Here is a 17,272-nt window from a genome sequence, read left to right as displayed (position 1 = left end):
TGCAAATGTCCTAACAGCCATATGAGATGCTCATTATTTCTTGTACACATTTCACTCAGGAGGCAATATGACTTCAAGAACGTAATTGACTTGTGCTGGCTCACACAGCTAAGTGTCAGTAGATTCAGTATATCCCCAAGCCCATGGTGAATGGGGTGTATTCGTTAGGACCCATGGACCAATTTTTAAATTTCAGCTCTACTACTAAATATTAGTGTGAGCTTGGGAAAATCTCTTCCCCTCCCAGAGCCTCAGTTTCTTCATTTATAAAAAAGAAGATATTGGCTTCAATTTTGTCGGCAAACACTTTCATCTAATAGTCTGTGGTTTTATTATCCTATGTAGCCACTGCTGGTCTCATAAATAAGACACTATAAATGACTCACATCACATGTATTCTTCTGCAAATTATACATACGTATTTTTGCTTAACAACATCTTCCTGAGTCATCCATGTTGTTGCCTATTGCTATTTTACCATTTTACATATTCGATAGGATCATACTGGATGATTATACTCAATGTCTTTATCCTTTCTACTATTTACTCCAGGCACACTGTGATTTCTGGGTTTTCTGCTTTTTTGAACAATGCAGCTCAATAATAAACATCTAAACATGTCTCCTGGTGCATACATGTAGGAATTTTTCTGGGGTATGTATCTAAGGAGTGGAGATGCTGGGTTGTGTTTATTAGGTAATGCCATTTATTTCCAAAGTAGTTACCCTCCACTGGGAGTAAAGGAGAGTTCGTGATGTTTCACATTTCTCAATACTTAAAAATTTTGCCAATATCATGTTATAAATATTGTTTCATTCTGCATTTCCCTAATTATGAATAGGTTAAGGTTTTTTTAATGAGCTGTTTGTATTTCTTTTTTGGTGAAATGTCCATGTCTTTGGAGTTTTTCTAAAGGGTTCTTTGCATTTTCTTACTGTTTGCAGTTCTCTGTTCTCGAATCTTCTGTCAGGTACTCATGTTGCAAATATCTCGAACACATCATGGCTTACCTCATTCTCTTTTTGATATCTTGTAGTGAACAGAAGTTATTTACCATAACAGTGAATTTATTGATCTTTTACAGGGAGTGTTTTTTTTTAGGGTCTCAGGAAGTCCTTCTTTAAGGAAATCTCCTTGAGAAGGTAAAGAAATTATCCTATATTGTCTTCTAAGTTTTACAGTATTGCTTTTCATGTTTAGATATTTGATTCACCTGGGGACTTTTATTTTTGTGTATAATGTGAAGTAGGGGCTCAATACCATTGTTTTCGATACGGATAATCAATTATCACAGCCTCATTTATTAAATGTATGCACACTTAGGCCGGGCACGGTGGCTCAAGCCTGTAATCCCAGCACTTTGGGAGGCCGAGACGGGCGGATCATGAGGTCAGGAGATCGAGACCATCCTGGCGAACACCGTGAAACCCCGTCTCTACTAAAAAATACAAAAAACTAGCCGGGCGAGGTGGCGGGCGCCTGTAGTCCCAGCTACTCGGGAGGCTGAGGCAGGAGAATGGCGTAAACCTGGGAGGCGGAGCTTGCAGTGAGCTGAGATCCGGCCACTGCACTCCAGCCCGGGCTACAGAGCGAGACTCCGTCTCAAAAAAAAAAAAAAAAAAAAAAAAAAAAAATGTATGCACACTTGCTCCCAAGCCATCTATTCTGCTCTATTAGTTAATCTTTAAAATATTAGTGTGCCAATACTTCTACAGGTCTTGTAATAAATCTTGACATCTTATAGGAAAAATGCCCTTATCTCATGTTCTTCTGACTTATCTTGATTATTCTTTACCTGTAAAAATTTTACATTGTCAAGCTCCATCATAAGTCTTACTGAAATTTGGATTAAAACTTTAGATAAATTTGAGAACTGATATTTTTATATCTTGTTAAATTTATTACTAGGTTCTTGTTTACAGTTTTATTAATGATTGCAATAGACATGCAATTTTCCTTTATTGCATTGATCCTACTGAGCTCTTGGTATTAATGTTGCAGTCACCTAAAGAAATGAGTTTATTTGCTATTCTTTAGATGTTTGTGTAAGACCGGAATAATCAGTATCTTGAATGTTCAGTAGGAAAAGCTTATACAACTGTATATATTGTTTTCTTCAAGGGAAGATTTTTAAAAGTTGTTAATCCAACTTCTTTCCAGGGGATGACTGTTATTTCTATTTCTTCTTGGATCAGTTCTATTTTTTCTAGGAATTTAGACATTTTATCAAAGTGTCCAAATGTATTGACAAAGTTTGTTTATAATATCCCCATTACCTGTTTACCCTCTGCAGCTTCTGTAATTTGCCATTCCTTATCTTTTATACCTTTTCTCTTATCTCCTGATTAAGGTTTCAAATAACCAACTGATATGGTCTGGCTGTGTCCCCACCCAAATCTCATCTTGAATTCCCACGTGTTGTGAGAGGGACCCTGGTGGGCAGTAATTGAATCACGGAGGCAGGTCTTTTCCATGCTGTTCTCGTGATGGTGAATAAATCTCATGAGACCTGATGGTTTTATAAGGGGGAGTTTCCCTGCACAAGCTCTCTGTCTGCTGACATTCATGTAAGATGTGACTTGCTCCTCCTTGCCTTCGGCCATGATTGTGAGGCCTCCCCAGCCATGTGGAACATAAGTCCATTAAGCCTATTTTGTAAATTGCGCAGTCTCAAGTATGTCTTTATCAGCAGTGTGAAAAAGCACTAATACACCAACTTTGACTTTGTTGATCTACTTGTTTTCTGTTTCATCAATTTCTGCTCATTATTCCCTTCAAATTGGGGTGGGGGAACTATTCTGTTACTTATATTCCTGATATAGATATTTATTGATTTTTGGCTTAATGAATGCATTTTAGACTAACAGCCAAAAAAAAAAAAAAAAAAAAAAGTATCTCTAGAACTGCTTTAGTCATATTCCACATGCAATTTGTAGCATATAATTGTTCTATTTTTTCTCAAATTTTCATCGTAAATTATGAATATTTAAAACTGTTTCATTTGTGTTGATTTCCAACAAAAGGATTTTCAATCTTTAAGGTTGTTCCCCCCCACCCCCAAGAATTGCCATTTGGCTCTAGGTATGATCAATTATTTCCTTTAACAAATATTGGGCACCCACATGTGTCAGGTACTGTTCTAGATGCTTAGGTTACATCTGTAAACAAAATAGGCCAAAAAGTCATGCTTTCTTGGAGCTCATTTTCAAGTTTTTGTCTTTTTGGAGGCAGGGGTCTCACTCTGTTGTCCAGGCTGAAGTTCAGTGGTACAAATCACGGCTCATTGCAGCCTCAACCTCCTGGGCTCAAGTGATCCTCTCACCTCATCTTCCCAAGTAGCTGAGAATACAGGCACATACCACTCTGGCTAATTTTTTGTAGAGACAGGGTTTTGCCATGTGCCCAGGTTGGTCTTATGATACTCCTGGGCTCAAGAGTTCTGCCTGCCTCTGCCTCCCAAAGTGCTAGGATTACAGGCATGAGCCACTGTGCCTGGCCAGGAGCTCATGTTCTACTGTCAACTCTTGGAAATGTCCCATATACCTGAGTAGAATGTATATTCTTTACTTGTTGGGTTCAGTTCTACATATGACTGTTAAGTCAAATTGCTTTTATTACTCAAATCATGCATTTCCTTACTGATCTTTTTGCTTGCTTATTATCTCAATTTCTAAGGAGAGGTATATTAAAATTTCCTGCTGTGATTGTTCATTTGTCCATTACTCTTGTTTCTAATTACTATCTAAAAGCTATATTCTTTTAAAAGACAAGAAACTGATGTTCAAGAAACATGACCTATTTCACTAAGTTTGTAAAGGATGGATTATGGATTCCAGTGTAGTTGTCTCTATTATGACAACATTAATTGTGCAACTGTTGTCATCTGTTTTGGCTAATATCTACACCCAATAATAACACACCAGTTCCTTCCCATCCTTTGGGAAATCCCTTTTCCCAGACTTTTAATCAAATTACCAGAGTTCCTTGCTCCCTGTTCAGCAGCAAACGTGTCAATGGCTCGTCACCATAGTATCCTGAGCCACACACTGAAATCAGTTCAATGAGTCCCACCCCGGACATATGTATCTGTCTTTATCATATTGCCTTCCAATAAATTCATACGGTCACTAGCCATGTCTGAAAGTACCTACCAAGGATATGTTATGAGGTTAATTATTGTTTAGCTGTTTGACAAGGGTATTTTCCCCTATCATATTTATCTTATCTGATGATGTCCTGCATTTCCTTGTTATTTCTCCTCCATGACTGGAAAACATAAACTGTCTTTTAGTCCTAAAAATAACTTTTATTGCCATCTGGAATGTACTGCATTGTTGAATAAAGTGTGGTTTATTTCAAAAAATCATTAAGCAGTACTAATTTCCAGGAACTGTGCTAGGAGGCACTGTGGATTCAGAATGGAGTAAGATATGTTCTTTTTATGAAGAACAGAATAGAGTGGGGGGAAAGTCATGTTGATAAATGTGTGCAATGGGGTTATGGGCATGTGGGCAGTGGGAGGCAATGCACTCAACCAATGGCAGGCAGTCAGGAAGGCTTCACAGAGGAGGTGACATTTGAGTTGCATCTGAAATACATACTAAGAAAAGCATATTCCAGGAGGGGCAAAAAGCATCTGCAGAGAAGACACATTATTCCTCACACATTAAATTTTCAAAGTGATTTTTACTCTTTTTCTTTTTGCGGCTATATTCCCATTTCTTCTTGACACTCTAATCACGGTTTACAAATATGTGGCACCTGCACTGCCACTCTCCCCCTTCTCCCTCCCATTGGCAGGCATCTATAACTGAAGACAGAATTCTTTCCTAAAGTCTACTTGGCCGGGCGCGGTGGCTCACGCCTGTAATCCCAGCACTTTGGGTGGCCGAGGGGGACGGATCACGAGTTGAGGAGATCGAGACCATTCTGGCTAACACGGTGAAACCCCATCTCTACTAAAAATACAAAAAAATGAGCCGGGCGTGGTGGTGTGCGCCTGTAGTCCCAGCTACTCGGGAGGCTGAGGCAGGAGAATTGCAGTGAGCCGAGATCGCGCCACTGCACTCCAGCTTGGGCGACAGAGAAAGACTCCGACTCAAAAAAAAAAAAAAAAAAAAAAAGTCAACACTAGGTGCCATTAGAAATAATGTAGAAATTAATAATCATGGTTAATAAAGTGTACATGACAGACACTTGCTTACCATTCCTACTTTGACTGGGTGGAGATGTGGAAACCTTGTTATTCAGAGGTGAAGTAGGGAGGGCAAGTTCTAAAATGTTAGCCCTAGGGCACTAGAATCACTGGGGATTTAAACAATATCCAAATCTAAGGCCACACATCTCTAGGGGTGGGAAAAAGGCTTCAGGATTTTTTGAAGCTCCCCAAGTGATTCCAACGTGCAGAGAAGTTTAAGAATTACTGCCATAGAAGTCTTTGTTCAAAAAAGTCAAATTCGTTACCCATGTAAAGGGCTCGAGGAATTACCAAACTGTACTCTTCTGGGAAGAGAATTTTCCAGATCAAGAGGAAGGCCACTGAACCTGAAGTCTGGTCACTAAGCGGATAGGATACCAGAGTAAAGACCTGAGGAGCTTGGCCAAAGAGCAGGATATCAGCAGCAGGGGGCAGAGCCAGAAGTGGCCTGCAGGCATCTTTCTTTCCCAGTTTTCATGACATGATGCCAAATCTACTTAGCAATGGTCATTTCTTATTTTCATTTCTATTTTTCAGAAATGCATAAGGACTAAGGGTGTCAGTGTAATCAGCATAACAACCACAGGAGCTGAAGTTTGCTAAAGTCAACTCCCCCCCGCCAAGATACTAAATTTGCCTACAGGAAAAAAGCCCACCAGGTACTTAAAAAAATCAACGAAATGATATTATGCTGCATTAAAAAGAACATGCCTACGAAACAGAATACCATGTAGTGCTACCATTTATTTGAAAGTCATTTTGATGACACTGTGCATACTTTAATTAGAGTTTTGGGTTAAAGATAATTGAGTATAGAAAACTATAGAAAACCTTGCTTTGAAAGTGGAGCCAGTATCAATGTTATCCTAATCTCTTTGCAAAAAAAAAAGAAAACTGTCTCTTCATTACACTACAATCGAATCGAGTCTTCAACTCTTATATATTCATTCAGAATTGTATAATCTCTCTCATGGGAGGAAATGTAAAAGGGAAGTTTTCAAGACCTTTTTGTACCTTAATATCCTTTTCAACTTCTAATGTAAAATGTATTCGTCCTGAGACAATGCTATGAAATAAAGACCAATTCAAGAATGTATTGAAGTTTAAAAGTAGCTCCTCTTTTTCTTCATTGAGGACAATTTTACTGATTCAAATTAGAAACTTCTAGTTGGGAGTAGGAGAAAAAGGAGGAAGAAGAGAGAAGCAAGCGATCTGTGACCTAGCGCTGATTATTGGCTGACCTCTAATAAAGGAAGAAGATTCGGATTTCTGGTGCCAAAACAAAAGTAATAAAGTGGAAAATGAATTTTTGTAATCCCCACACATCACTGAATTTATCTATTATCTTCTAGACAAAGTAATCCTACAAAACGAAGTCCTATTTCAAGGATTTTCACTCCTTTTCCATCTCTGAACTGAAAAGAAACAAGGTGCAGTTTGCAGCTTCAAAATATGTAAATAATCTATAACTCATATCAGTGTTCCGATTAAAAATTACCGAATCTGTTCTTTGCTCCTTGCAAGTTTCATTGAAGCAGCGCCCCCTAACAGGCAAACACGGTACGTGGTAAAATTCGGCTCGTGGTAGATTGTCCATCAACCAGCTCTGGGGATGTGCTGTCAGGAATGGAGCGCCCCCTGGAGGCCAGTCATCCAGCCAGTCTGTCCCCATCCATTAGAGCAGAGGCTCTCAAGTATGGTCCCTGGACTAACAGCATCGACACCACCTGAGAACTGTTAAGAAATCCAAGTTCTGGGGCCCCACCATAGGCCAACTGAATCAGAAATTCCTGTGATGGGGCCCAGCAATCTACAGGCCTTCCAGGTGCTGCTGAAGCCTGCTAATTTTGAGAACCACTGTATTAGAACACCTCATTCCCCAAATATGTCAGAATCAAGGTGTCATTGTTAAGAAATTAATTATACAGGAATGAACAGAGCTGAAATGTCTTTCCTACATAGAGAATGAACCAAGAAGTTGATATCTGTATTAAGTAAAAACATTGAACTACAATTTAGAAAATGTTGATACCAATGTATTTTTTAAATACATTAAAGCAGCTTTTAGCAACTCTTTAATTATTCCCAATATATAGTTTGAATTACTGTGTCCCTTGATGAAAAGGATAAAGGAATGTAAGTGACTCTACCATAAACATAGGAAAAGTTTGGATAATCTCAGCACCTACTACTACCAACAACAAGACCAATGATCCCTCCCCCTCTCTTCTCAGGACTGCCATCTGACTCAAACCAGTTCATGGCTATCTGACTACAAAATGAGGCCGAACTTGATCACAATCAAGGTGGAAATGAAAATAACAATCAAGAAAAACACTTCCCTCATTTTTAATGATTTTTATTTAACATATATAGTACATGTAAACAACTGGCATAAAATTCATAAAAATACAATACTCCTATGCAATATCACTTTATTCCTGATACATACTTTCATTTTCTCATTAATATCACTGCCTATTTTAACACTGTACTTTTTCAGCCAAGCATTTTTAGAGGCTTATCTTTTTAAAGAAATACGGCCCCGACTTTGTTTTCTAAAATGTCATAGCTATAGCTATTTTGATCGCCTCTTTGCCCATCCTTACTTTCCTCACACTAAAGCAAAAATATTTTTAAATGCTAAAAGTATGCAAAACGCTGAGCTTTAATACTGTTTTGTCACGCCTATGGAGCCTGCTACCACTCTGCATTGCCATCAAAGGTGCGGGTGCTCCACAGCGCTGGTGCGGTGAGCTGTGGCCACGGCTGCATAGCAGGGACCTTCAGGCCTCTGCTCCAGACTGGCTTCCCTAATATATAGCCACATTTTGCTGGGGGTTACATTCCTGAACACTGCTACAAAGGATCCTTCTGGAAAAAGCTAATTTACAATACTTTTAATGGTTCCCAGCAAATGAAGCAGTTATAATAGTATTTTTAATGCTTTTTTCCTATACAGTATTTCTACTTATTACATGTGAATTTATTTGGAAGGAAATTACTGGGGGTGAGAAAAATATAGAATAACTGTAAAATTTTTAAAAATTGTAACTGCTGGATGTACACAATCAGCCACACTCAGGTGAGCAACAGTCACAGATAAGCAGAGCGCACCTCCCTCTCCCGGCCCATGTCGACTCCCATCCTCAGCCTCAAGGGTCCACTGCCCCTTTTCCTGGACTGTTGTGCATCATCGCTCAAATGTTGCTTTTGATCCACAAATCACGGGCTGCTTCCCTATTTTCTAAAACTAGCAAAAGCCTAAGAAATAAAAACAGTCAACCAGCAAATGAGAAACAGTGGCCACAAATCTGAAGAACACTGCCAGAGTCCCTCTCCTGGGCCACTCCCAGGGAAGGAGCATCCCTGGGAGCTGCGACTCTGGGCTCTGGGGCAGGATTGGGGGCGGGGCTTCCCTGAGGCCACACCCCTCAGGCTTTGCAGCTGACCCACGTCGGCAAGCTGCTGCTTCCCCGAGACCAGGCCTGCCCTTGGGCTCTGGTAAGAAGGTAGAAAGGGAACAGCGGCTTCCAGGAGTGGGCACCAGAAACCATCCCTGAGGACTAAGGTCTCAAGGACAATCCACAATGAGGTTAATCTGCCTGTGGTTAAGAAAGAGAAGCTGGATAATTAAATGTGTAGTCAGTCAGCCACAGTCACAGTTTGCTTAGAATTTAAAAGCCTAAAACCTTTTCTCAGAGCTATGAGGTTTCATTGTTTTGAAGAATCTCATTTCACACAAATTAACTTCTAAGAAACAAATATTCATACAAGGAATTCAAAGACGGTGTAGAAATTTTTCAAAATAAAAATAAATAGGAAGAAAAAAACTAAAGAGGAGGACGAAATATACTCATTCTGCATACTAAAATAATGGTTTTTAGAACCAAAATTATAACATAATGCTTAAGGCTTTGTCTTATTAAAGACCGGCAATCTTAAAAGTAAAATATAAAAACTCCATTTATCATTATTCTTTACGTTTTTGACAGCAAAATTAGTCATGTTTTATTGTATCTTAATAGTAAAAGAAAAATTACCATGTACTACAGTCTACTGTTCCACTATAAATGATGTCTACTCAAATATACATTAGTTTCTAGATGCACTATATTTGGGGTTGTTCAAAATAGTTTTTCTTAAAACTATAATTAAACATGAAAAAATTTTAAGTGGTTTAAAGGTATTAAAATATAAACATTTGAATAATGCTAAAAAATGAGGAAAATACAGTTACCATTAATTTTTTTAAAACCAAGAATAAGTACTTGATAAGCAACTAAATGAGTAAACAGTACTTATTTGACAGAAAATGTGGGGAGGAGGAGAAGAGAGAGAGCAAGAGAGAGAGAGAGAGAGAGAGAGACATGGTAATGCCACATGGCTGGAAGTTAAGGGAATTTCCTAACCACAAGGTCCGAGAGTTTGGATTAATAATGGACAGGAAAAGCTTCATTAACAAGAGAACAGAGAACAAAAAGAGCACAAGGAAGTAAAACAGACAGACAGTTCTACACAGCAAACGTTCCATGTCTGCTGCATCTACTGTAACTCAAGCTGATGACAGGGGCTGACACGACCGAAGAACTTACAAAATCACTGAAATGTCCAAAAGACAAGAGCGAGAGGCAGAAAAAAGAAGCATTAAAAGTTCTTACACTATAAAATCAGCCCCTACATAGTCAGAATTGTCCTGTATTTTCATGTCACCCTTGTCACAACCCATTGTGTTTTCTTTATACAGGTAGCTTTGCTTACCTTAGCACAAATATCAAAGTCAAGTACAAGCATATACTCATTTGCATAGCAAATTTTAAAGGGTGCATTGAAACAGTAACCAATTGATAAAGGTAAAAGTCATTTTTATAATTAGAATGACATTCAAATTGACCAAATAAAACGTTTTCTATTTGAAAACGGTTACCTACAAAAGTTTTTGGGATATGAACAACACATGACTTAGCAAAACATTAAAACCATTACTGATGTAGTTCTCCATAGGCAGCAGTTCATGTAGCAGTCATTCTTTTACAACTTCTAGGACTTTGTAAACACTGTTCTGGAATACAGTGGTGAAGTGAGGTTTGGAATCCTTCACCAAGAGGTTACATAAGGGAGTTTTCCCAGCATTGGCAGGATCTTCTACATCCCAAATTTCAGGCATACTGCAACCAGGCCTAGAAAAATGAATGTACACATTAAAAATCAATGTGCATTACATAACTGCAGATAAAGCAGGGCACTTCTTATATTCCTGACCTCATTTCCTTTTCTCCACTTGAATTACTTTAGTTTTTAAACAATCCTTTCATATAGCTATTTTAAGATTTTATAAGCTGCCATGACTCACTTTAGGACAAGGTGAATGCAGCAAAGGTGCCTATAAGGAAAGACACAGACCTGCAGATACATATATCCAGGTGTTGGGGAAAGAGACACCTCAGTTAAACTCTGCCGCAGCTACTTACCAAGAATGTGGTTCTGGGCAGGTAGCTTCCCTTGGTCTTAGTTTTCACATTTGTAAAACGAGGAAATAAACACCCATGACATAGGTTTGTTGTGAGGATTATGAGAGATCAGGTATCTAGCGCCATGCCCAGCACACAGAAAAATGTGTAACATTGATTTAAAAAATTATAATGAACAAATATGCTTAGTTCACAGGGAAGCTGCATTAATTGTACAGATGTTCCTCAACTTAGAATGGGGTATGTTCCAATACACCCATCATAATAAGCTAAAAATGCATTTAATACACCTAATCTATCCGGCATCACAGCTTAGCCGAGCCACCTGAAATGTGCTAGGAACACTTGCATTAGCTGACAGCTGGACAAAATCATCTAATGCAAATGCTATTTTATGACAAAATGTTGAATATCTCATGTAATTTACTGAATGCTGTACTGAAATTGAAAAACAGATGGTGGTATGGATATTTGAAGTGTGCTTTCTACTGAATGCATATGGCCTTAACACTGTCACAAAGTCAAAAAATCAGTAGGTCAAACCATCTTAAACTGAACAGTCGATATTCTAGAATGAATCAATTTAAAGAAATTCTGGTAGTTGAGCATACATCTTAAACACATAATTAAATCTCAAAAGCAATATATCTTTATAAAGAAGAGAATAAGTAAAATTGGCATCATATGACATTTGCCTAAATAAGTTTTTCAAAATAACAGTATCATTTATTTTAAATCAATAACAGTTTTATAGATATAACTGTTGGATACTGTTATCTACCTTTGAGGAATTTTAGAAAACAGAAAAACATATTGGAAAATTATAGACAATTGACAAGTTTTGTCAATTTTGTCGTAATTGCTTCCTCAAGTTTTGTCATAATTGCTTCCCTTTTTATTTTTATTTTTAAATAAGAAAAAAAAAAATTCCCAACAAGTCCCTCTTAGGTTTAGTAGCAGTCCCTCCCTCACTCTCCACCATGAGGCAAACACCACAGCAGGGATGTACATCATTTTCCCTTTTTAAATAACATCTTTAATTTATAATAGTCATTATAAAAGTATCAAAATATAGACCTATATATATTTTAAAAAATGAAAGTCACCATCATCTCCAATAGCATTTCTCAGAGGTGACTTCTATAAATAATCCAGCATATATTCTGCTGGACCTTTAAAAAAAAAAAATTATTTCAATAGCTTTTGGGAAACAGGTGGCTTTTGGTTACATGGATAAGTTCTTCAGTGGCAGCTACTGAGATTTTGGTGCACCCATCACCAAAGCAGTGTCAAGTGCACCCAATGTGTAGTCTTTTATCCCTAACCCCACCCCTTGCTTCCCCCGAGTCCCCACAGTCCATGGCATTTTTATGCTTCGCATCCTGGTAGCTTAGTTCCCACTTATAAGTGAGAACATACAATATTTGGTATCTGCTGGATCTTTGGTTATCCAATGTCAGACACACATACAGACACGGATATCATTATATACACAGATGCTGTGATGGTCAGTATTGAGTATCAACTTGATTGCATTGAAGGATGCAAAGTATTGTTTCTGGGTGTGTCTGTGAGGGTGTTGCCAAGGGAGATTAACATTTGAGTCAGTGGACTGGGAGAGGGCGACCCACCCTCAATCTGTGTGGGTACCATCTAATCAGCTGCCAGCAAGCTAGAATAAAAGCAGGCAAAAGAATGTGGAAGGACTAGACTGGCTGAGTCTTCTGGCCTCCATCTTTCTCCTGTGCTAGACGCTTCCTGCCCTTGAACATTGGACTCCAAGTTCTTCAGTTTCTGGACTCTTGGGCCTACACCAGTGGTTTGCGGGGCACCTTGGGCCTTCAGCCACAGATTGAAGGCTGCACTGTCAGCTGTCCTACTTTTGAGGTTTTGGGACTCTGACTGGCTTCCTTGTTCCTCAGCTTGCAGATGGCCTATTGTGGGGCCTCACCTTGTGATCATGTGAGTTAGTACTCCTTCATCAACTCCCTTTCATATATACATCTTTTTTTTTTTTTTTCTGAGACAGGGTCTTGCTCTGTCGCCCAGGCTGGAGTGCTGTGGCGTAATCCTGACTCACTGCAAGCTCCGCCTCACGGGTTCATGCCATTCTCCTGCCTCTGCCTCCCGAGTAGCTGGGACTACAGGCAACTGCCACCATGCCTAGCTAATTTTTTGCATTTTTGGTAGAGATGGGGTTTCACTGTGTTAGCCAAGATGGTCTTGATCTCCTGACCTCGTGATCTGCCCACCTCGGCCTCCCAAAGTGCTGGGATTACAGGTGTGAGCCACTGCACCCAGCCACATCTATCCTATTAGTTCTGTCCCTCTGGAAAACCCTGACAGATGCTCTTGAGTTGTTTTTACAAAAATGGAATTATTCTGGGACTCTATCTATACTGAACAATAAAATGTGGCACCATTTTTCCATCTCAGTACATAAAGACCTACTCTATTGTTTTAAAAGCTTCTAGTTCTCATATGTATTAACCAATTCTTTACAGACAAATACTTTGTTTCCCATCTTGCCATTATAAAGCATTGCAGCTACAAGAGTCTTGTGCCGAGCTCCCTTCTACAAGCTAAACCTCTAGAGCAGCGGTCCCCAACCTTTTTGGCACCAGGGACTGGTTTAGTGCAAGACAATTTTTCCATGGACTGGAGGGTCAGGGGGATGGTTTTGGGATGAAACTGTTTCACCTCAGATCATCAGGCATTAGATTCTCATAAGGAGCATGTACCCTAGATCCCTCGCATGTGCAGTTCTCAATAGGGTTCGTGCTCCTATGAGAATCTAATGCTGTCACTGATCCGACAGGAGCCAGAGCTCAGGCTGTAATGCTCACTCACCCTCCACTCACCTCCTGCTGTGAGGCTGGGTTCCTAACAGGCCACAGACCAGTACTGGTCCATGGCCGGGGGCTTGGGGACCCCTGCTCCAGAGGCAGCATTATCACTCTGCCAAAGGACTGCACACATTTTTTCTTACCTTCCCTTCATCAAACTATCCCCTAGAAATGTTTTGCCAATGAGAGTTCCCATGAAGAGGGTTCAAGTGCACACTTTTTGCACCCCCTTGCTGACACTGGTTTCTGCTGACATGGAACACCTATGATCATATGGCTGGACATGGGTTTTCTACCTTTTTTCTCATACACGTCAAGGCTGAACTGTTACAACACTGAGGGCCATGGTGGCAGAGAGTGAGACACACAGAAAGTAGAGAACAACCCACAGTTTTCCTGAGTTCAACAGCTTTTAGGAAAAAGAGAGGGCAAACAGCTGTCTTGGGGAGCTCTGGGTGCCTTGTGCAACACTATTTAGTCCTCATCTGAGTTTCCCAAGGTTTCCCCAGGCCAGCCATCTGCAAATAGCATTAGTGAAAATGTGAATAATTTCCTTCTAAATACATGTATTTTATGTCAACTGTATTATTGAAGTAAAAGAAAACAGAGAACTGTAGTTAATTAAAAACTAATCTACAACTTGCATGCAAATATATTTCAGTGTTTAAATATAAACACAGTGTCAAATATTTAAGGAATAATCAAGCCATACAATTAAGCCACTTGTAAATGAGATCATTTAAACATAGTGCTCACCAACTGCCAGGCACAGATTAAGCACTAGATGAATACTGGTCCCTCTTTCCCTTCCTCTCCTATCTGAGTTCCCCATCTGCTTCCCCCATTCCGACAGACTTTCATGTCCCAGCAGTCTACAGGGTGATTTCAGGCTGATCACAACTGAAATGGAGAGTGAAGGCCAAGGAGATAAGGAAGGTCCCAAACCTGGCAGAAAGCTTTGTCAAGAAACTTCCTACTCTGAATGTAAACACTAGGTAAATATTAGTCATTCTTCACTTTCCCCTCCTATCTGAACTCCCCATTTGCTTCCCTGTCGGGACAGAAAGCACAGCTTCTGTTTTGTGTCAAGGTTGAAGCAGAGTGGCCCTGTCCAGGGTTTCCTGCCAGTGCGTCATCAGCCTGGCTTAGATCTTGTACTAGATGGAGAGTGCTGTTTTGATGAGTGGGAAAACAGATGAGAGAGTCACTTTCGTAACTTCCTCCCACTCAACTCCTGCTGTGACAGATACAATAAATGGCAAGTCAAGGTCCAGACGGGGAAATCCAGCACCCCCTCTTCTGCACCCCACCTCTCAGTCTGAGTGCTCGTAAGTGACCTGAAGTCAGTTCAATGTCTGCTATTTTGTTTAGTGTGCAAAGTTTATTGCCATACTTCCTGAATTTGACTTCGTATCCCTTCTTGTGTGGGTAAAACAGGTGTGAGCCACTGCACCTGCAGAGTAGGCTGTTTGCCTACTCTGCAAACAGCATGAACCCGAACATGAGACTGTTAGAGCTGTGCAAATCCAGGGAGCTCTCCCAACACTCTACAGCACAAAGCCTCTGCAACTTTCACATATTCAGACTCTACGCGGGGGTCTAGGGAAAAATGAACTCTGGAATAAAGGCTCATTGTTAGCTTGGAGAAAAAAGGTTATGAAAATTATTTTTATGTTCCAGTAACTTACAGTTGTTTCAAGAGAGTGAAACCCACAGAAATAAAGAAGATCCCAATTCTGGTAGAAAGCTATGCTAAGAACTGAGTTCTTCCTATTGCAAATGTCAGCCTACCATTCATTTCATATAATTTCCTGATAAGATCGTCATGAGATGCTTAGAACTTTTCTGTCCTAAATTTATATAACAATGTTAAAGGTGAGTATGTGAATTTCATATATATTCACAAACGATTAAAGCATTTTCTAAATTATTACAAAGTAATATTTTCTCTAAATCCTGACTGAATTCAAACCATGGAGCACACATTCATAGGAAAATCATTCTATGATCAACAATTATTTTAGTTTCCTTGTGAGCAAAGCTGTAAATACTATGTCCCAGAACTATTTTTCACTCACAACTCAATATTTAACAATGTTGTCTTAATACCATATGTGTCATTGAAATCTATGGTGGGCAAGTATGATCAAGCCACAAATATAACAATCTCTTGAACGCTTTTGTTTAGTTACAGAGTAGTAAGAATTTAAAAAATATTATTATTTCATAAAATAGTGTTTATTTCTGACAAAATTCTTCCTGTACTGTGCTCTTCATGAAGTGAATGTTTTGGTACTTTAAAAGCAGGCTACTGTCACCTGCTGTCCAGTCACTTACGTGCCACATTTCTAGATCGCTTTAGACTCACATCTGCTTTGAAGATCTTACTGTCACTTGGAGCTATACTCAGCTTAGTAAACATCTCTGTGGAAACAGAAACTTTTAAAAACTATAAACCCAAGAGAATGTGGGTCACAGTAAAGTTCTTTTCCCATTCATATAAGATGTGAAATGCCGGGAAAGAAAAGTTTCATTCTGAGTTGATGCCGACACGGTATCCCATCCATCGACAGGACATGGTGTAGCACAGAGACCAGTACGGATAATGCGGCCCCTGGTGCTCAGCTGCCTGACTTCACCAAAAGAGACTCCCTATTACTTGGTTTCAGACCCTGGAAGTCTTTTGAAATAAAATACATCCAACTTTAAATAGAATTTTTTTTTTTTAAACATCAAAAGCAAATATGAACAATTTGGGAGATTATCAACTAGTGCCAATAAAAATCTCTTTAAGGTAGCACACATACAAATCATTATTTTAAAAAAAGATATTTATAAAGACTGAAAAACAAAGTCTCCAAATCACTATCTAAAAGGTTTTTTCAGACCAGACGTGGTGGCTCATGCCTGTAGTCCCAGCACTTTGGGAGGCCAAGGCAGGAGTAGCACCTGAGGCCAGGAGTTTGAGACCAGCCTGGCCAACATGGCAAAACCCCATCTCCACTAAAAATACAAAAATTAGGCAGAGGCTGCAGTGAGCCCAGATCATGCCAGTGCACTCCAGCCTGGGCGACAGAGTGAGAGCCTGTTCAAAAAAAAAAAAAAAGTTTTTCCACATATACTTTATGTTATATACACACCCCTGTCACCAGCCAAGTATTTGCCATGTGCTTGAATTAACCTTCGTGTCTTCTGATTATAAAATGTTAACTGTGTTGATACTCACTTGGATCTTCTTACACACCATGACTCTTCTAGAATGTAATAGTTCACTTTTAACTTTATCAGTTCTCGCTTCACTTCTTCAGCTGCTTTCCGACTATACATTGAGTATACTATTTTCGTTCTGGCTCTTTAAAGAAAAATAATTGGGCACAAAATTTTCAAGATTAAAACGATTATAATCAACACATTTGGAAGAAAGCACTGAATTAGACTAGACGACGAGGAAGAGGAATCCAGTCAGGAGGAAATTCCCCATGGAAGTTCCTGCTAATGGCATCAGCGAGGTCAAAAGCAGAAGGCAGAAGGAGGCCAAGTCGTGGGAGATGAGGGTCACCTTTAACGCACCCCTACATTTCCAAACTTGGTCATCTTTGTGTTTGTTCACCTATTGATTTGTCTTAAATTCTTCACTGCTCCATCACATGTAAGAGTGAGGTACCCTGTGTGTGAACAGGGATGAACTATAGCAAACACAACTACAGGACTACTCTGAAGCTGCAACAGTCCCAACTTGGACATCAACAGTAATTCAC

The 17,272-nt window shown here is 39.4% G+C and overlaps 1 protein-coding gene across 1 annotated transcript in view; it reads right to left on the bottom strand.

Moving 5' to 3' along the window:
* Positions 1-7,540: 7,540 nt before the first annotated feature.
* Positions 7,541-17,272, bottom strand: part of DPY19L1 (dpy-19 like C-mannosyltransferase 1) — a 108,819-nt gene continuing 99,087 nt past the window's right edge. Inside the window, exons 21-22 of the mRNA XM_028845871.2 lie at positions 16,741-16,866; positions 7,541-10,377 (exon numbers count right to left, since the gene is read on the bottom strand). Of these exons, the coding sequence (XP_028701704.2) occupies positions 10,221-10,377; positions 16,741-16,866 (283 nt within the window). The 3' untranslated portion in view covers positions 7,541-10,220. The remainder of the gene's footprint in view (positions 10,378-16,740; positions 16,867-17,272) is intronic.

This window comes from Macaca mulatta, chromosome 3 (assembly GCF_049350105.2).
Source record: "Macaca mulatta isolate MMU2019108-1 chromosome 3, T2T-MMU8v2.0, whole genome shotgun sequence".
NCBI lineage: Eukaryota > Metazoa > Chordata > Mammalia > Primates > Cercopithecidae > Macaca > Macaca mulatta.
This window is presented reverse-complemented; position numbering and strand designations above follow the sequence as displayed.